The sequence below is a fragment of the Canis lupus genome, chromosome 19, assembly GCF_003254725.2.
Source record: "Canis lupus dingo isolate Sandy chromosome 19, ASM325472v2, whole genome shotgun sequence".
Classification (NCBI taxonomy): domain Eukaryota; kingdom Metazoa; phylum Chordata; class Mammalia; order Carnivora; family Canidae; genus Canis; species Canis lupus.
In genome coordinates this window covers 18294739-18318105 of record NC_064261.1, presented here as the reverse complement: position 1 = coordinate 18318105, position 23367 = coordinate 18294739, and the positions used below count along the sequence as shown (strand labels likewise).

General features: G+C 32.4%; 1 protein-coding gene across 10 annotated transcripts in view; it reads left to right on the top strand.

The window, feature by feature from the left end:
- BLTP1 (bridge-like lipid transfer protein family member 1) overlaps positions 1-23367 on the top strand; it is a 204520-nt gene that overhangs the window by 17420 nt on the left and 163733 nt on the right. For all 10 annotated transcript variants that reach the window (XM_025420514.3, XM_049097419.1, XM_049097424.1 and 7 more), the window contains 7 exons: positions 2772-2888; positions 3926-4004; positions 5121-5185; positions 16079-16265; positions 19109-19190; positions 19569-19762; positions 21360-21439. In XM_025420514.3, the coding sequence (XP_025276299.3) occupies positions 2772-2888; positions 3926-4004; positions 5121-5185; positions 16079-16265; positions 19109-19190; positions 19569-19762; positions 21360-21439 (804 nt within the window). The remainder of the gene's footprint in view (positions 1-2771; positions 2889-3925; positions 4005-5120; positions 5186-16078; positions 16266-19108; positions 19191-19568; positions 19763-21359; positions 21440-23367) is intronic.

Genomic DNA, 23367 nt, shown 5'->3' with positions numbered 1-23367 from the left:
TCTTAGGCTCCCTCCTTCCTTGTCTGACTTAGAGGAGGTGGGAGAAGAAGAAAAACGTTGCCCTTAGCTTATCTTTCCTATTTCAAGTCCACTCCTTCATCACGACTCCTCCACTCCCATTTCAGCACATGCACATACACTTCTTTGTTTTACTTTAAAAGTGATAAATTCTCATGGTAAATATATTTTTTAATATAAAATAGAGTGTACATGCCTATTAATTTCATCTCTTTCCTCCTTATATACTTGACATTGGGCTTTACCAGTAAAATTTTTTTTTGTCTAATATTCCAGAAGTTTTCTAGATTCATAGAAATAATACAAAACAGTGTATAAATCAGTGGCAAAGAGAGGGAGGAAATATGAGGGAATGAATGAATAGGAACTAATAAGAGGGGAAATACAAAATAATAACCAGGGAGAAAATACTGTAAGGTGTTATTGCCCAGGAAGTTTTTGTGGAAGAACAGAATTTGATTTGAATTTCAATATAATAGTTAGGAAGGCAGAGAGGAAAATAGAAAGGGTAAGAGGGGAAAGAAAGGGTAATGATATTTATTGAACATCTTCTGTGTGCCACATACCATTGTCATTTTTGCATATGTTATCTCACTTAGTGCTCATAGCAGACTTATGAAGGCACCAGACTTTAACTTGGAGAATTGAGGCCTATAAGGATTAAATAACTTATATAGGTAACATAGCTGTTTTTTTCTGAGTGCATCCTTATGCTTCTTTCATGACACCACAGGATATGTGGTAGGGAAATGAGTAGAGGTGAAGTGTGTATAAAAGGAATTATGATTCATGATTTGTAGGTAGGATTGGATATTAAACACAATCCAATCCTATTGGGTTGAGTTATATTTCTTCTAATTGACAAAAGTGAACTATTATAAATTATCCTTAATTAAAGCCAAAAAAGTAAAATGAAATGTAAAACATTAATATGAAATTAAATTTCATAAAAGACACACTGAAAATTCTCTTCTAGTTTAATTAAGGGTGGAATTCTTATTTCCTATCATTCTCTTCACTTTATCACGTAGAATTTCTCTTTTTTTTCTATTATATACAACTCCTTTCCTTAAGGAAAAAAACAACAGTAACAACCAGAAAATCACTGAGTGATCGTTTACTCTTGCTGTTTTCCTAACTGGCCTTTTGATATTAAAGGGGGTTGGGGAACATGGTAAAATGAAAAAGCCCACAGTTCTCAGGTTGTATGATACCAGAAGCATACTTTCCAGCAAATACCTCTTGCTTTACTGAATGGCCCACCATAACCTGCTCTTGACACAGTGATTTACAGTAAAAATTAGCACAGAATGTCTTTAAACTTAAAATGTAATGACATATTCAAATCACTATGTTGTATACCTAAAGCTAATATAACATTATGTGTCAACTATACTTCAGTTAAAACAAAAACAAAAACAAAAACAACCCAAAACACTTTTTTACAAAGGAAAAAAAAAACCATCATCAAAACAACTTTTCTAGAAATAATTGTTCTAGAAATAGTTTTTATGGGCAAATCGTAGCACTTGCTACATCAGAGTTATTACTGTCAATCTAAGCTACCCTGAGAAAATGTATTTTGACTCAGTGACTGCTTTGTTTTATCCATTAAGAACTTAATGTGATGTTGCTAAGTGGTTGTACATATTAAATTGCTTTACATTACTTTGTCCTAATTTAGAAAATAGTTATTCTTTCAAACTGGCTAAGTAAAAGGAAATATTTTATCAAAAATGCTTTCTTATGTTTTAGTTTTTGTATATTCATGAACTAGGTTCTTTTGGGAATATTATGAGTCCTATAGGTGACTATATACTTCTCATGAAAAATGAGTCAAACTTGAAATATCATTTACTGTAGCATATTCACTGGCATTTTTTAAAAGTAGGTTGTTGCCTTATCAAATATAACAAAATAGTATAGGGTGGCCTGTTTAGTATAGATATGCCTTTAAGTAGGGCAAAATTCTCACTTCTTTCCATTTTTTTTTAAAAGCAGAAATTATTGATTTAATAAAAAACACCACGATTTCTTTGATTTTTAAAAATAATTGGTTTTCTTTCTTTTTTAAATGTCTGTAGCCTTTAGAAAATAGCTTGGGAATGAGCTTTTAGCTTGATAAAGGTGGACATTTTTCAGAATATGCAGAAATATGGGCTTTCTCTTTCCAGAATATTGTTATACATGTTTAATAATAAGTACAAAACCGTGAAAAAGGAAACAGAAAAAAAGGAAGTATTTATTTTTTTAAGAGAGAGAGTACACTTGCATGTGAGAATTGGGGGTGGAGGCAGAGGGAGATAGAGAATCTTAAGCAGGCTCCATGTCCAGCATGGAGCCCGATGTAGGGCTGGATGTCATGACCCTGAGATCATAACCTGAGCCTAATCAAGAGTTAGATGCTTCACTGACTGAGCCACCCAGGCACCCCGGGCAGTATTTTTTTAATTGATCTGATTGTAATATGTGCTTTTCTGGCTAATAAGTAAAGAAAAATGAGGAAAGTTACATAAAGTAGAATCAACATGAGTAAAGAAAAATGAGGAAAGTTACATAAGGTAGAATCAACATCTGGTATTAAAAATCCAAAGTATTGAATTGTAAGAGAACATATTACCATTTTAGAAGTAGATCCTATCATTTTTTAATGTCATAAGTAATCTTTTACTAACAAATATTTACTGAGATAATAAGGTGATTGTGAAGGAAACTTACAATGAGATTGTTTTGCTTTTTTTTTCTCCAAACAGCTACAATTTTGTCCTGTGGTTGGATTATTTACCTCACATACTACAATTCTCGAAACGTTGGTCTTATTTTAACATTGGTTCTTAATAGATTATACAAACATGGCTATATCCATATTGGTAAGTTCGAATAACACTGAATGTTTTTCTTCTGTATAATCTTGAGATGTATATTATAAATTTTTATTTTATAAGTTATAGTAGCTTTAGAAATTCACCTTTGTTTCATGAATGTTAACCTAACTGGAATTTCTCTCATGCAGCACTCTACGACCGAAGATGAACTATCACTTGGTTAGGTTCTTTACTTCATTCTTACTTCTTAAAGTGTTTCTATAGTAACTTTTGGGATTTTTTTTTCTTGCTATAAAAGATGCTCATTGAAACAATTTGAAAAATATAGGCACGCATAAACTATGGAAATAGAAATTTCTCAGGATTCTACTATCCAAAGAAAGTTTCTAATGGTTAATGAGGTTTATTTGCTGTTTTTTTTTTCCAATAACCCATACTTAAAAAATCTGTAACTATAAGTTGGAATCATTTTGTACATTTCTTTTTGTGGCCTGCGTTGTTAATTTAAGTTTCCAGCTGCTTCTAAGTGGGAAGTTTGGAGGCCGCAGGATTGATTTGGAAGCAGTATGCTTCAGAAAGCCCTCAACTAATGGGAAAAAGGGTGAGAGGTAATTGACTAGAACCATTGGGACTTCCTTAAGAGTACTACTTAGAGGACATAAATAAAATTTCTCTCAAACGTAAGTCATCCTCCACTAATTTGAGGCAATGACTGGTTCCTAGAGTCAAATAAATTAATGGAGAAAAGTGGTAAATTAGTCACTGGTTTGAGGTTTATTTAAAGTTGTGCATAATTAAAAGAATTATTCATATGAAGCAGCTATTTAATGTCTTTATATGGTTAGTAGGTCAATTCATAGTGATGGTACTTATTGTACTTTTTGTTCATATTTGAAGAAAGAGCAATAGAAAATTAGTAAGGCTGTAAGGGAATCAGGTAGGAGAGAACCTTTAATAATTATTGAATAAATTGAATGCTAAGATTATTTTAAGTTTTAAGTGCTCACTCTGGATCAAAACAATTCCATTACTCACTGTTGTGTTTTTTGTTTTTGTTTTTGTTTTTGTTTTTCCTACAACAGGGTCCTTCTCTTTCTCTGTTCTTTCTGGAAAAGTCATGGTTCGTGAAATCTATTACATTACAGAAGACATGTCTATTAGGTAAAAAAAAAAAAAAAGGAACTCAAACAAACGAAGTATTGTATAATTTTTTCTGATGATATTTAATATGATTTACTTTTCAAATAAAACCATAAATCAATTTATTTTAGTAAATCCTATCTGGTGAATTGATCTTTAAAAATATTTTTATCAGATTAATTTAGCTAAGTTTTAGACTGGCACAAACTTTATCAAATAGCTGGTTATAGAAATGAATAATCTCATTTCATTCCTAGATGAACACATGAGCCATGAAATTACCTGACCATTTTTCTTGTAGAATTCATGGTGGTCATTTGTTACATAAAACAAGGGTCCAGGGATACTGAGAACTCATCCATTAGCTCCTTATATAGGTAATAAGTTTTAAGAATTGTTTAGTATCTATTAGCTACTCTAATTTTGCTTTAAGGAGGAAACACAAATCTGAATATATTAAGAAATGACAGTATGTTTGATATATTCTTTGTTCTGCAGGCCTTGAAAGAAAAGGTTACTTTATTTTTGTGCTTAACATTTGCTACTTAACTTGAGCTTATCTTAACATTTGCTACTTAACTTGAAAGTTTTGAATTATTTGAGAGGTGCTAGGGTTTGGCAACAGTCATACCTCATTTAAAACAGTAGAGTCAACTTTGTGAGTATAAAATTATTTTGAAAAGAAAAGTAAGAAGAAAAGGTTGAGAGGTTATAAGTTTATCTTTTTGAGGCGTGAGGTAATATATGATTACAGAGTTAAAGGAGTATTTTTAAAAGCTTCTGTTAGCATTGTAATATCCCCCTATCAAGATTTGGCTTTTTGTTTATATAGTTTTTACACCATTTAAAAAATATCATTTATAAAAGAAAAAAAGTTTTCCTGTTAGCACTTTATTTTCTTATTAAATGTGATCTGGTATTAAATTTTACCTTAATAGAATAATCTATTTTAGAGCTATGTAAATTCCCCTTTCCTAACTTGAGACTATGAAACGTTTATGTATTCCAGTGATCTGAGAATTTTCTCTATTCATTCATTCATATTCATTATCAATTGCCTGCTTTTTACAATTATTAATTAAATGAGTTAAGTAAATTGTTACTAAAGTTCTTAATTTTGTAATTTATCTTGCATAGAATTCAAGATGGATTTATAATTTTTCGGTGGTGGAAAATGTATAATCCAAAACAAAAGCAACATGGTGAGTCTTCCTGTTTTTATGTATTTGAAATATTTAATTATATGATCAGTGTTTTCATTTATGGACATTGAAATGTTTCACATTTTATAATAGATAAAAATATTTTTAAAAACTGCAGCACCTATAAATCTGATTTTATCACCAGTTAGCTGAAAATTCTTCAGCAGCTTTCTTCTTGCTTAGTTACTTTAGCATATTATTTATTCAGTGTTATCCTCAGTATAACCCTTTTCCCCATAGCCTTACCTCCTTTTTTTTTTTTTTTAAATTTTTATTTATTTATGATAGTCACACAAAGAGAGAGAGAAAGAGAGACAGAGACATAGGCAGAGGGAGAAGCAGGCTCCATGCACCGGGAGCCCGATGTGGGACTCGATTCCGGGTCTCCAGGGTCACGCCCTGGGCCAAAGGCAGGCGCCAAACCGCTGCGCCACCCAGGGATCCCCTATTATGTCTGTGGATCTAACCTGTTCTGTGGTTAAAATGGACTTCCTAGTTACTCTTTAATCTTTCTACTAAGATATTTTCTTACTTTTCAGGTTCTGTGGCTTTATTTATAGTCCCACCTGACACTGCTACTAAATCTCATTTATTTGCTTATGCTAAGGATAAATAGAAAAGAGGAAATGAAGGCTCTAGACTCTTTCAGTTCTGCTTTTATCATCAGAATTTTATCACCTCAGAATTTTCTCCTGAGGTCTTTATTTCACAACTCTATAAGTGGTCCTGTGCTCCTAACCCTCCTACTCAACATTAATCATACTAGTGATTTCAAGGAATGTAGTCCTTGACTTTACTGCCTAGAATGGTGATTCTCAAACTTCTCAATCTCAGGAACTGTACATTCTTCTAAATTACTGAGGACTCCAAAGAGCTTTTATTTATGTAATTTATATTGATATGTACTGCATTCAAAATTAAGCTTGGGGGTCCATGGGGTGACTTAGTCCCTGGAACAGATCTTGAGATTCCTACAATTTCTCCAGATCATACTTTGGTAACTACTGTTCTAGAAGATTTTAGTTGGGGCTTTGGAGAGTAGTGTCAGAAGATGATGAGACCCTTCCACCTTTTCTTAGCTTTTAGGACTATCTGTGTTTTTGGCACCCCGTGTTAAGAATCTGAAATGGTAGTTAGGGTCTATAGAACTTTGGAGCTTTCCAATTAAAATTTTTTTTTTTTTTTATGGATTCACTTAGGAATCTTGCTGTCATTTATAACTTTATTTATAACTAAGTTTCTATGGGAAAATAGGTTTAAAGTTCCAAAAGTCTAAAAAAAATAAATAAATAAAATAAAGTTCCAAAAGTCTTTAAAATTACTACAAGATTGAGGTAGCCTAAATTACTTTTGAATTCACTATTATTTAGTCTTTTTTTTTTTTACTGTCATTCCCCTGCTTCCACATAGCTTTCCTGCTTTAACATCATACATCATGTACTTTTCCTTGAAAAGACTGGTATAAATTAATGTCAATTTGGTATCTGTAGAATTAATGAAATCAGAATGACTAGAAAGAATAATGGGCAAATTTCATGTCTAGAAAAAGTTTTCTAAAAATTAGAGTTGCTCATTAGATAATTTTGAGCAGAGGTTAAGTAATTTCATATGATAAAAGTATTCTGTTGGTAGTTTATAATAGACTTTTCTAGTCTGTCTTCTGTGATTCAGAATAGCTGTGTATTATTAAGCCTATAGTCTATGGTTTTAGAAAACCAAGTGTTCAAACTGCCTTTTTACCCCTTCTTTAAGCAATTGCTATAAGCATTTTCACAGAAACAAAGTTCCTTTAAATAGTCAATATGTTAGTGAACTGGAAATTTTTAAGTTTTGGCTTTTATCAAATATGAATAAATTCAGATTTTTTAAAAATTTTTTTAAATTTTTTAATTTTTTTATTTATGATAGTCACACACAGAGAGAGAGAGAGAGAGAGAGAGAGAGGCAGAGACATAGGCAGAGGGAGAAACAGGCTCCATGCACCGGGAGCCCGACGTGTGATTCGATCCTGGGGCTCCAGGATTGCGCCTTGGGCCAAAGGCAGGCGCTAAACTGCTGCGCCACCCAGGGATCCCCTAAATTCAGATTTTTGAGTCACTTTCCTACACTATTATCCACGTTAAGTTTTGTGGAGATAATATTCCTGATTATTTTTGGTATTTGACTATATACCTTAAAGGTGGCATTTAAGTAAGTATATCCTACTTGTACTTCAGAGATGGCTAACACTCATTCCTAAGATCCAAGTTCTTTTGAGTTCAGTCCCAGGTTTTGACACATTCACTTAACTTTGAGCAGGGCCAGTATTTCTGCCTCTGATTAAGTTTGTAAAGTCTATCTAGTTTATCCCTTAGAGATAGATTTACTTTGGGACCATATTTTTTTGCTGCTTGTCATGCCTCTGTTAATCTTGCAGTATATTCTTAGATGATTGCTTTTTTGACTTAATCTCAGTTTTCTCCCCCCCATGTTTGGTTAACATGAGCTTTATTGTTAATGAGAATCCAGCAGAGCTGAAATGAAAGTTTTTTTTGTTTATATTTTTAAAAATGCCTTTTAATATATTTGTGTGTGTGTGTGTGTATATATATATATATATATATATATATATATATATATTTTAGAAATTGTATTCTAAATATTTTTTGGTGTTTTAAGATGTTCTTGGGGATCCCTGGGCGGCTCGGCGGTTTGGTGCCTGCCTTTGGCCCAGGGCGTGATCCTGGAGTCCCGGGATCGAGTCCCACATCGGGCTCCTGGAATGGAGCCTGCTTCTTCCTCTGCCTGTGTCTCTGCCCCTCTCTCTCTCTCTATGTCTATTGTGAATAAACAAATAAAATCTTAAAAAAAAAAAAAAGATGTTCTTGTAAACCAATGAAACTATAGGGACATGAGTTGAGGAGGCCCATTTGACCTAACATCCCCCTTCCACACACTGCATGCTCTTTACCCGAGATTCAAAGGACTTACACAATTAGGAAACAACTGATTTTCTCAAATCAATTTGGATTTCCAGATGGAAGAATAATTGTTTTTATAACTGGTAAAGCCAGAATGAAAACCTAGGTCTGCTAACTTCCAGTCTAGTTCTCCTTGTATTATAAAATAGGCTTGTCAAATGTGGCCAAGCAGATTCTTGGAAATTTTTATAATATAAACACTGATGGCAGCTTATGGGAGGAATGTATGTGATAATTTGCAGTATCAAGAGGCAACCTCAAGTTTTGAAGCTAAGCCTAAAGGGATTGCCTACTTTAGGCATGTCTTAGCTTTATTAGACATGCCATCCTAAATTGTTTATAGCTTTTTTTTAAAGAAAATAATTACTTCATTTTATCATGAAATATTTCATCTCCTTAAAGTGCGTTGCTTTTCAACAAAATTCATAGATGAAGTCAAGGGTAACTGACCCAAATCCTTCATGAAAGAGGTAGCTTTTAATAAAAATCTTTGTTTAACAGATATTTTGCATTCACTTTACTGATCACTGATGACGGTGGGGAGGATTTTATCAGGCAGAGGTGGAGTAGAATGTTAACATATTTCTATGTCTCAGTTTTCTTTTTAATTATCTATGATGTAGAACAGAAATATAAGTTCTAGATATTTTATGTCTTAACATATAAAAATATCTACATTATTTTGTCTTATTTTTTGTGTGCTAATGCTTGCAACAGAAAAGATTCCATATCTCCTTTTACAGTGATGTTAAAAGCTGGTAGACTTTATTAGTTACCAGAATTATAATTCTAATTACTTGCTTATAGTTTTCCTTACATTTTAACATATAAATCTATGTGTCTCATCAGGAAGAGCACAGCTTTGATGAGGGTCAAAGAAGTTTCTCTTCCATGTGCATTTAAAAGAAATTCTCTGTTACAGAGGATGACATTCTTGAGATGCTCACAGTCACACTTTTCCAAAGTAAAGACACAATGCCAAATAGCAATGCAGAAACAAGCAGTTTGGTCTAAATATGTTATTGGTCTAGCATACTTCAGAGAGAGAATTTATAGTACATAGAAGAACAAGGAGGCTGCAAAGTAAGCTTTTGGTAAAGAGTTGGACAATATTATGGAATATATATTAAAATAGTGGATTATATTTGTTAATGAGACCTTACAGTATAAATATTATTTCTTACTGATTAAGGGCAGATACATGTACTTTGACAATTAGTCAAGAAAGAAGTGGAGATGATTGACATTTTTTGTTGGAAAATTTGCAAGCCTAATTAGAACGTGTGCTTGAGTAGATAATGGCCATTAGTCTTCCAAAGAGATAGGCTAAGGTCTATCTGTGGATAAGGCTAACATTTTCATGAGAAAGCTTTAAAACTGTTTAATTAGGAGAAAAGGAGAGTATCCAAGAAGTCAAATTCTGTGCCATTGAGCTTGGTTGGGATAATTTAATCCAGGAATCGATTTAGAGTTTTCAGTTGTTCAGTTTAATTTTTTTTTTTTTTTTTTAAGAATAGGGATCCTTGGGTGGCTCAGCGGTTTGGCACCTGCCTTTGGCCTGGGGTGTGATCCTGGAGACCCGGGATCGAGTCCCATGTCGGGCTCCCTACATGGAGCCTGCATGGAGCCTACTTCTCCCTCTGCCCATGTCTCTGCCTCTCTCTCTCTCTCTGTGTCTCTCATGAATAAATAAATAAAATCCTTAAAAAAAAAGAATAAATCTAATTTGTTTACCATAGAATTTATTGTAAAATATTCCCTAAGTCATGAAATTAGTGATCTATTGTAGATGGTGTTGGCCAAAGACCAATTAATGAGAATATCCATCAAAAACTTTTATTTTGGTTTTCTGAACAGTTGGTTTTAAGCCATTCTTTTGGAAAATAAATAGGACCAATTACCTCTTAATATGTGATGATACAATGTTTAAATGAATATCGAACTAAATAGGCATGCATCTTTCTTATCTAAAAAAGTTCTTACATTGCTAAGATATGAAAGGATGATGGTAATATGTATGCCTTTCTGTTATTTTGCCATTTAAAAGTTTTAGCCTAATAAAATCTAGTAATCTAAATATGTAGTATCTAAATCTTATTTGTTAAATACAGGAAATAATCTCTTAACAATTTAAAAGGTCAGTAGACTATTTTGTCTTTGTACTAAGTATTAATTCCAAATATTACAAGGCCTTGGCAGCACTTTGCACTTTAGCTTTTTTACTACAAATAGCATGTGTCCCAATTACATAATTAAATAAGTGCCTTTTTCCTAATTTCCCTTTGGAAAACAAGAAGTCTCAATTAGCTGTTTGCTCAGGAGACTTAAGCAGTTCTACAACATTTATTTACCTTTTTTTCCTCCATAAATTAACTACTTATTAAGTGAAGAGCCTTTTATATTTATAATTTATATCTATCTAATTGAGTATTAACAAATATTTTCAGGGAGTCCATTATGTAAATATTAGGTAATAAGGATATGAGATAAAGATTTTTGCCTTCAAGGGTAGTAAATGCTAATGTAGAGATGAGATTTAAGAGTCAACCAGGGCACCTGGGTGGCTTAGTGGGTTAAGTGTCCCAACTCTTGATTTCAGCTCAGCTCTCTATTGCAGGGTGTTGAGTTCAAGCCCCATGTTGGGCTCCAAGCTGGTCATGGAGCCTACTTTAAAAAAAAGTCACCTGATTATACCTTTCTTGCTTTGACTTGCAGTGTCATCAGAATGAATGAAACTTAAAAACTGCTTTTAAAATTCTCAGGAGAAATAAATGTCAATGAGAAATCTAGCGTTATGAGAATTTAAGTTTTAAATACTGCATTTAAGCTTTGAATGGATGAATTTTTCATAAAATTATCAAGAAATAACTAGGTTCTTGATACATTTCTGTTTTTAGGGATTAATAACACTTTTTTGAAACTATCATTGCTTTTATGAATATAATTGATAAGTAATTTTATTTTGTGGTTCAGACCCAGGATTTAGAACCTTGGATTCTTGTCTACTGCTTTCTAGTTGTGTAACCTTGGGCTCCAACTGCCAGGGTTGCTGTAATGATTAAATGAGATTCGGTGAATAGAGTTCCTAGAATAGTCCTTGGAACATAGCATGTGTTCAATAGAGATGAACTGCTTTTATTATTATGAACCTTGTATCACATTATGAAATGAAAGATTACTTTAAAAAAAAGAACTTATAAACCAAAAGTGAATGCATAATTTATATGACGAATAGGAATTTGACCTGCAAAAACAAGGGAACAGTATTTATTGTGTATGACAATCCTATAGGTAAGTAGAGATATTCTCATTTTATAGATGAGAAAAATGAGGCTCAAAGTGATTAAAGTACTTGCCTTAGGTCACATCATTAGTAAATGATGTCACATGGTTGCAATCTTATATTCTTTCTACTATATATTTACTATTTTTCTCTAGTTTCTGGAGAATCCAATGCAGGAGTCTCTGACCTTTTTTTCTTTCTTTTTTTTTTAATTAAAGAAGCTGTGTGTGTGTGTGTGTGTGTGTGTGTGTGTGTTTGCACCTGTGCACATTCTTTGGAAGAGGAGATACATGTCTTTGGAAAGGTGTCTGTCTTTGGCGGAATGTGCTCATCTGTCAGCAGAGATTTTTATTTATGTGGACACTTTTCCAGATCAACAAGGACATTGTGTGTGGGCTATCTGTATGTGGGGCTCTTATGGACTTATCTCTGTGTGGGTGGGACTGTTAAGCCTGTCAGTACTTTAGCTTTTTTACTACTTTTTTGCTAACATATTTATGTATATGTTAGGATGGGATAGGAGAATGGAAAGGGTATTGCTATATAGAATATTCCTTGGGACACAGAAAGCTGGGATTATTGATAGAAAAGATCCTGGACAAAGGCCCTGAAGAGAGTAGAGCCATGTAAGCCAGGTGTGGAGTTCTGATTATTTGTTTAATCACATAGCTTTCTGGCTGCGTAGTAGTATAAATATAGGTGAAACAAATAAAAAAGCAGAACAAATAAAAAAATGCTTTGTGAATTCAGGTGTCTTTCCCTTTTAAAATACTAAATCAATAGGTGCTTTTAAAATGCTCATGGAGGAGATAGATCCCTGGATGGCTCAGTGGTTTAGTGCCTGCCTTTGGCCCAGGGCGTGATCCTGGAGTCCCGGGATCGAGTCCCCACATCGGGCTCCCTGCATGGAGCCTGCTTCTCCCTCTGCCTGTGTCTCTGCCTCTCTCTGTGTGTCTCTCGTGAATAAATAAATAAAATCTTTAAAAATAAAAAAATAAAAATAAAATGCTCATGGATTTACTATTATTTTTCTAAAGTGATTTTTGGAAGGAAAAGAGTTGTCTAGGCATTCTCAGTCTTAGTTTTAAAAACCTACTTATTATTTTCTATTTAATGATTTAATATATTTATTGAGCACCTCCTAGGTAGCAGGCATTGTTTTGGGGATGTAATAGTGAACACAACAGGAAAAATGCTTCTCTAATGGCTGTTTACATTCTAGTGGGGGAGGCAACAATAAATAATAATTAATGCAAAAAAAGTTGGGAATATAGAATAGGTATGTTGAGGGGATCTTCCAGTATTTTAATATCAAGTATTTAGTGTTTGTCAGTGTTGTCAAAATATTTTCAGGGATTAATAGTTTTATCTTTGTGCCTTAGTGTCCTTATTAAGTTAATGTAGCCATATTAATTTCATATCAGTTATACTGAGAGAATCAATTGTGCATGTCCAGCAAGTTAGTGATGAAATTAAGAGGAATCCTATTTCCATTTTTATACAGTCACTTTTTGTTTATTCGTCACTGCTGATCCAATTAGGGGCTAGTCCAGACTCTTCATTTTCCCCATTGTTGCTTCTGCAGCTCATCCACTGGCTTTTATAACATGGTCCTAACAATTAGGGCATTTATATTCAGGGATCATGTTAAGCTATTCTGTAAGTAAATTTGAAAACAAATTATCTAAATGAGTTTTGAGGTAAATTTTGATTGAGTTGTTTATGACCTTGAATAATTCCTACTTGTATGGGTCAATGTGGGAATAGAAAAAATATTCTACTTTGCAGTTATTATGCTTCTACATGTAGGGTTTTAAAAAATTCTAAGATCTGTTTGTGGATACTTTTGTTAGGAGTATAATTTGTGTAAGATGCTTTGTTATTCTTTCATACAAGTGAGTTTTTCTATGTGCTAAGAATTCTAGGTACCAGGGGATGCAGCATGTAATAAATCAAGTCCCTTCTCTTACAGATCTTGCTTCATTCAAGTTGGGATGGATTTAGGTAATTAGCAAGTAAATATAGCCTCAAGGAATGAGTGAGGAAAATATGGCATTGAGGAAAATAAAAACAGATTTGGTAGAATAAGGAGTGCTGGTTTGCTGTGGGGAGGGTGCCATTTACATAGGGAAGTCAGGAAAAGCTTTATTGTTTGGGGATAGTTAAACAGAAACATGAAACAAGTAAGGGAATGAGTTGTGAATGTCTGGGGGAAGAACAGTTCCTGGTTGTTCTGTTCCTATTATTACCAAAGTGGAGGCCAATTTTTTGGAGAAATTAGGAGAGAAGAGTATAGATCCTGTAGGATTTTATAGGTCACTTAAAAGACCTTGATATTAATCTGAGTAGGAGGGGAAGCCATCAGAAAGTTAGGGGACAGAAGAGCGATATGATTTCAGTTAGGTTTTTATAAGATCTGTAAAAGATGTGTAAGGTGTCCATGTAAGGGGAATAAGGAGAAGCACGGAGAATAATAGAAGCACGGAGACTAGTTAGAAGCCTCTTCTATTAAGACAGGTGTAAGTTGATGGTGACTTGGGCCAGGGTGGTGAGAAGTGGTTGGATTTTGGCTATATATTGAAAGGAAATCTGACAGAATTTGCTGGTACTATCTGGGACAGGAAAGAAAGAGAGCAGTCCATTTTTTTGGCTTGAGGAATTGAAAAGATTGACTATTGATGGAGAATATTGTGGAGTAAGTTTGGGTAAGAAAAATCAGATGTTTGGTTTGATATGCCAAGAGTGAGATAACCGTTGTGTAAAGTATCCAGTTGGAAACATTTGAGTACTCTTCTGGGTATTTGACCCTGGCATTTTGGGAAGAGATTGTGGATAATTACTGAGGAAAGGTTTAAACCTAATGAATCATAGAGTTTGATGACTTACTTAAAAATGGATTATGATATTTATTATTATCAAGACTTAGAGTGCTTCAAATGTATTAAAAAAACAGTGCTTCCTATTCTTTTAATTTTAAGAATTTGACCGATAACAAGAAAAAGGGGCAAAACACTTGATTATAATAGTTTAGGGGATTGTCTTAGTTTTTAGTCCTGTAACAAATCTGAAGAAATAGGAAGGAACATAGGTCAAGAGCTATCAAAATATCAGAAAAATTACTGCTCCTAAATATTGTGTTTTATTTTAAGGATTAGTTATCTCTCTCCCTCTTTTTTTTTCTTAATTATCTTAGAAAGTTGTGAAGAAACAGCCTAGATTGGAGTAGAACTAAAAGTACTGCATAAAAAATTAATGTTATTGATACCTTTTCCATAGTTTATTTTTGAAGTATGAGTGACAGTATTTTTCATTTGTTCATTTAAGCTAAAATTTATTTTTATTTAGGGCATTTGACATTTCATATGCTTTTTCCCCCCTAGTAACTCAAGAAGAAATTAGTTTTGTATACTTTGGTGTATTACTAAAGATGTATACTTTCTATTTAAACCATAGCTTAAAATATATTAAATGAAAGTAACAGTTCTCCTTAACCATTTAAAAAAATTAAGCCCTTCTAGCTGATCATATCTCATTTTAATTGTTCTTCAATTTAATTTGATAGGGAGAAACATGAATGAAGGTTAAAAAAGAAACTCAAAAAAAAAAAAAGCTCATGTATAAATTACATTAAGAAAAGAATACACTAAAGAAAGCGCTGACTAGGGTACCTTTTTTTCTGACCCTCTTTGGTTGACATTTAACACACCGTCTTAGATTATTTCCTCAGGAAAAAAAAAAAAAGATTATTTCCTCAGTAGAAACAAGTTCCCCATCTCATTTTGTAGTTTAGGTTTATTAATTACTATCGTTACTTATATTTAAGGTAATTACGTCTTTTATTTGAGAAGATTATTGTTTGGAGTCTACATTTTATAGGATCTTGGTTTTAATACTGTGTAGTTTTAAAAGATAAACTAGTATTTATGAAAAATCTTTGTTTTGTGATATAAAATTTAAATACTAAATGTGATGTTTAAATGTATCATTTAACATCATTTAAATGATGGCTTAGCAGTTTAGCGCCACCTTCAGCCCAGGGCCTGATCCTGGGTAGCCCTGGTGTTTCAGCAGTTTAGCGCCACCTTCAGCCCAGGGCCCGATCCTGGAGTCCGAGGATCGAGTCCCACGTCAGGCTCCCTGCATGGACCCTACTTCTCCCTCTGCCTGTGTCTCTGCCTCTCTCTCTCTGTGTCTCTCATGAATAAATAAATAAAATCTTAAAAAAAATAAATGTATCATACTTTGAACATTTTGCTGTTTTTATATTTTATTATAAATTTATTGTTAGGGTAAAGTTTTACTTTTAGTCTGTAAATAGTACTTTGTTATTCTTAGCATAAAGTCTTTAAATTCTGTTGTTATACAGCCAGAATTTAGAAATTCAGGTTGTTTTAGAATGCTAAATTGGAGTACTATAGTAACATCAGCTTTTTTCTTCCTTTTGCTAGTATTTTATATAGTTTAAAAATATATTTATGTGCTTATATATTTTTATATTTATAAATTATATGTATTTTATACATTATATTTTTAAATTTTAGAAATTCTCCTTCATAGAATTATGTTAGTTACTTTAGCTATGAGAAAGATGTGAATAAAATTTTTGAAACGCTGACTAAAAACTTTTTTTTTTGTAATTGATATCTTTAGATCCAAAAGCAGAAACCAGATTATATATCACAGTCAATGACTTTGAATTTCATGTCTATAATCGTTCGGATCTTTATGGACGTCTTCAAGAATTATTTGGTTTGGAGCCAACGATAATTCCACCCAAGAAAGAGGATGATAAAACACGAGAAAATGGAAGAACAAGAACCCAGTCCAAAATTGAAAGGTTCATAGTCATACTTGAATTTTATTAATCTCTGACTTTTAACATTTACTTTAATTAAATATAGTCAATGCTACTCACCTAAACACAGCCTAATCTGTAGTTTGACTAAAACTTACATTCACATAAATTATTATATAATTCTTTTAAAAATTCAAATAATAATAATGTAAAAAGAAACAGTCTTGTTCTGCTTACTAGTCCTCCTTTCCTCCATATTGATAACTATTGTTATCTGTTTTTTTCCTTTCCAGTGCATGCACATAAATATAGAAACATATATACATAGTTAAGGTACATATACAAATATATAATTTTATTTCATTTGTTTCTGGGCTCTCTATGCTGTTACATTGATCTATGTGTCTGTTTTTTCACTAGTACTGCACTACCTTGATTACTGTAGTTTTACAGTTAAGTCTTGTAGTCAGTACCATCAGTCCTCTAACTTTGCTGTTTTCCCTCAATGGTGTGTTGGCTCTTCTGGGTCTTTTGCTTCTCCACGTAGACTTTAGAGTCAATTTGTCAATATTCACAAAACAACTTGTTGGGATCACAGTTGGGATTATATTGAATCTATAGAGCAAGTTAGGAAAACTAACGTCTTGATCACATTGAATCTTCCTATCAGTGAATGTGGAATATCGCTCCATTTATTTAATTATTTGATATCTTTTGTCACAGTTTTATAGTTTTCCTTATGCAGATCTTATATATATATGTTGTTAAATTTATATTTAAGTATTTCAGTTTTTGTGGTGCTTATGTACATGATATTGTAGTTTTAATTTCAAATTTCACTTATTCATTGCTGGTATATAGGAAAGTGATGGACTTTGATATTATTAACTTTGAATCCCACAACCTTGTTATAATCACTTATTGGTTCCAGGAGTTTTTTTGTTAGTTCTTTCAGATTGTCTACACAGATGATTATGTCATCTGCAAACAAATTCTTATTTCTTCCTTTCCCACCTCAATCCACTCCAGCCTCAGTAAACAACTTCTCTATTGTATCTGATGTTTCTTCTCTATGGAGGACTCTTCATCTTCTTTGCCTGACTCATTCACCCTTCAGGTGTCCCTGATCCTTCTGTGTGTGCTCACAGAATTCTATTTTTTTTCTTTTTTTTAAATAAAAATTTTATTTTTTATTGGTGTTCAATTTGTCATATATAGAATAACACCCAGTGCTCATCCCATCAAGTGCCCCCCTCAGTGCCCGTCACCCATTCACCCCCACCTCCCGCCCTCCTCCCCTTCCACCACCCCTAGTTCATTTCCCAGAGTTAGGAGTCTTCATGTTCTGTCTCCCTTTCTGATATTTCCTACCCATTTCTTCTCCCTTCCCTTCTATTCCCTTTCACTATTATTTATATTCCCCAAATGAATGAGATAACACTCCTTGCACTAAAATTGCCTATTAACTATTCTTACTCCCATTCTAGACTATAAATTCCCTCAAAACAGAACAGTTGTCGTAGTCTCGGTATCCCTGGTACCTTAGCTCAGTGCCTGGGACATAATATCCATGAAATATTTAATTGGGAATAAATGTCCTCATCATCTGCTTGAAAAACTATTAGGTATACAAGGCTAGCTCAACATTCAAAAATCAGTTCACAGACTAAAAATGAAAAAATCAAATGATCGTATCAATAGAAGCAGGAAAAAGTAACAAAATCCAACACTCATTCATGATTAAGATCTCAGAGTAAACTAGGAATAAAGGAGAACTTTGATTTAATAAAGAATATCTACAGAAATCCTAGAGTTAACAATACACTTACTGGTGAGAAACTATAAGCTTTCCCATTAAGATCAGGTACAAAGCAAAGATGTCCCCCTCCTTTTCACCTTTGTGCTGGAAGTACTACCTATTGCAATAAGATGAAAGGAAATAAAAGTTATACACACTGAGAAGGAAGAAAGATGTTGTGACAGCCCAAGGAAGAGATGATCATCAATTGGGTTGGTAACAAAGAGAAGGGAGAGAAGTGGATGGGTTACAGGTATATTTAGGCAAATGAATACATAAGAAGTGATAGATTAGGTGTGGAGAAGTAGTAAGAAGGATGAGCCAATAATGAATCCAGTTTCTAATTTAATTAGTGGTCATGCTCATGGAATCTTAGAGAAAGAGGTTAGAAGGGAGATAGGTTAGTTTCAAATTTAGTTTTAAGCACTGAAGGCTACCTTAGTGGAGATGCCCTCAGAATTGTGATTTAGGAGTTACTGGATTATTGAAGATATATACCTTGAATTCTCATCTGAAATCTTTAGTGATTGATTTGCTGTGAAATTTTCATATCAAGTTTTGTATACTTTGTGTTTGGCCTATTTCTTTTTTTTACTCTTGACCTATCATTTTCATTTTATTGAGAGGAAATTTTGTCACAAAGTGTCACAAAGTGATGGAGATATGGAAGGGAAAGGATCAGCTGAGTTGTCAAAAGTGCTTTAAACAGTAGAAAATATCAAAGCGATTTGTACCTTGGTCATTTGTTGTTTTATTAGTGTAGGTTGTCTTATGAAATATCACATTGTAATGAGTATAATGGTGGATATAATGACAACAAACCGTAATTTATACTTTTGTCATTAAAACTTATTATCACTCAAACAACATAGTTTCATTATTATACTTTGCCAGTCCAAAAATGATATATGAGAGAGTGCATTCCAAGAGATAATTGAGAGGTATTAGTATTCTGTTAGATGCTGTCTTTATTTTGTTTACTGGAGCAATCATTAGATGCATTTGGAAAGTTACAGCTGGTAACTTTGTGAAGTCAGCTACTTAGGTTTTTCTTACATATATCTATTTTTCTTTTTCTTTTTCTCAGGGTTAAAGTAAAAACAGAATCTCAAGACCCCACATCTTCATGGAGATCACTTATTCCAGTCATAAAGGTCAATGTGAGCACAGTAAGTAAATTTCGCTACAATTAATATTTGGTGGGTTAATAATGGAAACCCCTATATTTGCAAATAAAATTTTCACTTAAGAAAAGAAAGTAATTTTATAGAGTTGTTTTGGTTCCAAAGTTCATGAAAGTGTGAAAGAATTATTTCAACACCAATACCATCTTACCACAAATTTATTAGGTCTTAAGGGTTTTTTATTCACAAGTACTTAGATTTCTTTAAACACTAGTCTAAATTGATCAGTGAAATAATTTGAATAGTATATAGTGCTAAAGTGGAATTATTTAGTTGTTGCTTGAAAATGTTTGTTATGAGATCAGCTAAGGAAAAATATATGGTCTCTATATTGTGACATAATTTCTCTTATCTATTTTTTAGGGACGTTTGGCCTTTGGAAATCATTACCAACCTCAAACTCTATGTATCAACTTTGATGATGCTTTCTTAACTTATACTACAAAACCACCTTCTAGTCATCTTGACCAATTCATGCATATTGTGAAAGGGAAGCTTGAAAATGTTCGAGTCATGCTAGTTCCTAGTCCAAGATACGTTGGTCTTCAAAATGATGAGTAAGAAAGTTTTATAAAAATAACATAATTTCTTTATATCTAACATAGATATCAATTATAATCTTTTTTTTTGCTCTAAGTTGGGCAATAATTGGGTATATTTCTGTATTAAATAAGTTAACAGTATAGTCTTACTTTATAATTATAAGATAAATGGATATCTATTGATGAACTCTAATTTTAAATATTTTCCTATAACATTATAACTATAATTTTTCTATCCTTTTCTCCTTTTCACTATACTTGAGAAACTTATTTTGGGCAATTGAAACTTATTTCTGATGTTTGTAGCTCAGAAAATATACATTACAGGTAGGTTTTTATTTCCAGAAGGGATTAGTTATTAGTACATTCAACAAGTATAGTACAGTGAATACCATTTTGAGTTCATGAAAAGTTGAAAATTGAGTCTAAATTACTCTTAGAAAACTGGTGAAGTTAGCATGATACAGTTTTAGAACTGTCCCAGCTTTTATCTTTGTGTGCAGGCAGTAAAAAGTTTATGAGTTTATAAGAAGCAGGTTTATTCCTTCTTAGTTCCACCTTTTGGCTACCTTGCTTATTAGATTTCCTGGGGATTGCTTAGAATGATAGAGAAGTTTTCCCTACTTGAGTACCAGGGAGACTGGGTTTACTTCATCTCATTCTTCATGATCACAAACTTTGGTAAGTATTTTGTAGAATGTGGGCTGTGCACACAGTTCTGTATATTATGGGTAAAAGTTATAACACTGAATAAATCTGGACTATGTGAAATTTACTGGAGTAAGATAAAAAAGTGTTTTATTAATTTTTGTAAAAAAAATGTGAAATTGTATTTTTTACCCTTCAAAAGTAAGTATGGAAATTAAATGATATTAAATATTAACGTTTGTCATTTAATACATATTTAGAAGAAGATTGCTAATTTATATCTATTATCTAATGATTGAGAAGTCAATTTTAATATGGAAGGAAGATGTATATGAATGATAAAAAGTTGTTGAATCAAAGCAAGTAAAGTTTGTGGGAAAGTGATTGTAGAGAAACATTCATTCCAGAATTTTTTCAAATTGATCAACTAGATATTCTTGAGAACAGATAAGATAAAGATAATATACAGTTCTTAAAAATAAAAATGACAGCATTTTACAGATATATAAAATATTTCTTATTCAACTGTAAAGTATTATTAATATTAAAATGGTTGAATTTTAAGTTTAAAGTTCTTGTTATAAATACAGAATATAATTATTCCAATGATCATTGTTCTTCCATTGTATTTAATTAAAGTTTGATTTAAATTGATCCCTATCATTTAAAACTTAAAATGAAAAATGTAAAGCAGATTTTCTTTTTTCATTTTTTCTTTTTGAAACTAATATATTAACTAAAATTTTTTCAGTACCATTTTATTATTTAGTCTATTATAGAATACAAATATGCAAAACTTAATTGTGTAAAAGATGTTTGTTTTCCCTTTTCAATATACTACACTTGATTGCTCTTTAGGTTTTTTTTTTCTCTTTTTGTTTTCAACTATTACTACCATAATTAGAATACAGAACATTTTGTATTCTGGAGATACTTAGTTTGCCTTCCCCCCTCCTTCTTATAGGCCACCAAGATTAATGGGAGAAGGGTTTGTGGTGATGCAATCAAATGATGTTGACATCTACTACTACATGGATGAGCCAGGTATTAATCTATGAAAGTATGTTTCATAGCTAAGCTTCTGTTTCCTCTATGAAATATTTATATCTAAAAATATTTTAAGTCTCCCTAGCTAGAATAAAATAAACATCAATAAATGGTAAATATGGATGGAAGAGTGCCTACCTAAAAAATGTCTGTGTCATTTATCAAAAATTTCAATTGAAAATTGAAATTCAGACCAAAGGAACAGTATAGGAATCTTTTATTCAATCTTATTTTCAGAAGTATACCTCAAAAATTGTGAATGCAAGTGACCTTGTGTGAAAACCTTTAGAGAATGTAATGACAGTTAAGGTAGTTCATACTAGCTTGAGAGAAAAAAAAAATCGTAGTATATTAGATTTGAGACTTGAAGTTTAAGGATTGAAATGTAGCTGGTTACAGTGCTTTACAGGTGGCTTGAATTTTATAAAAGTAGCCAAACCCTGGATTTTTAGCCCTTTTTTCCTACTTCTTATGCCTTTATGGGGTTTATGAGGTCAGAGTATTTTCAGAGTAAAAGTAGGATGTTAGTTGCCTTTTTCACCATATTGACATTTGCACTGCTGGTACAAAAGCGATGGTGGGTGAAAGTGTTGGTGTATTAGCATGAATTAAGGCAGTAGTTCCAAACCAAACTAGTAATCACTGTCTTGTTCACTGCCACACATTTACAGTAAAACAAATACCAGTATTACTTTAAAAAACCTTGGTTAAGCAGTAAAAATTATTTTTATCAAGTCTTGACCCTTGAATAAACTTTTAAATATTCAGTGTGATAAAATGGTGAGTACATATAATATACTTTTGCTACATTCCAGAGTATACTGATCTTTGGAGGAGAAGCATTTGTATAGTTGAGTTCCCACCTGAATTATTTGCTCTTCACGAAGCACCAGTTTTACTTGAAGGAGCAACTAGAGACAAACTATGATTTTGAGTTTTCACATGAAAATCAGAATTTTGGAAAATTTGGGTCTGCTACTGTGAGCTTAAGGACTTTTCTGATAAGACCAGTGTTATTAACAAATGTGATTTTAAAAATGTTTAATAATGAAATTTGTCAGTATTTGGAAAACATACGCATGCCTCTGTGAGTCAGTATTTTCCAAATGCATGATGTTAAAAGTTATGCCATGGGTAAAAGATATATTCAAAGTAGAAGATTAGTAAGTTTTAATGTATCAGGGTATGAAAAATTCAGTGATAGGGTTTCAGATTCCACATTGCAAATAACTTTTAAGAAACTACCACTTGTTCAATTTTGGTATAGTGTCAGAGAAGAATATCCAAAATTATCTGAAAAAGCTATTAAGATACTCCTCCCTTTTCTGTATACCTATTTGTTTGAGTTTAGGTTTTCCTCAGATCCTTGAACAATAGATTAAATGCAGAAGCAGCTTTGAGAATTTGCTTTTTTTCTACTAAGCTGAACATTAAAGAGATTTGCCAAAATGAAATCAATGCCAATGCTTATTTCTAAAATGAATTTGCTTAATAAATATGGTTATTTTTCATTAAGAAGCATTTTCATTAAAAATGGAATTAAAAAAAATAAAATAAAAATGGAATTAAGGGACTCTTGGGTAGCTCAGCAGTTGAGCATCTGCTTTGGCTCAGGGCATGATCCCTAGGCCCAGGGATCTAGGCCCGCATCAGGCTCCCTGGGGGAGCCTGCTTCTCTCTTTCTCTATGTCTCTGCCTCTTTGTGTCTTTCATGAATAAATAAATAAAATCTTTGGAAAAAAATAAGTACAAATGGAATTAAAACTTCATTTAATTTTTATAAAATAGTTTTCAAATCATATTTGCATTAAATTTTATTAAATGAAATATGAGTTCATTATTATTAAACATTTCATTGTGTCAACATGCAATGAGTTCTTCGTTACTTTAAAAATAAAATCTAAAAAAATTGCTGTTCCAATTTT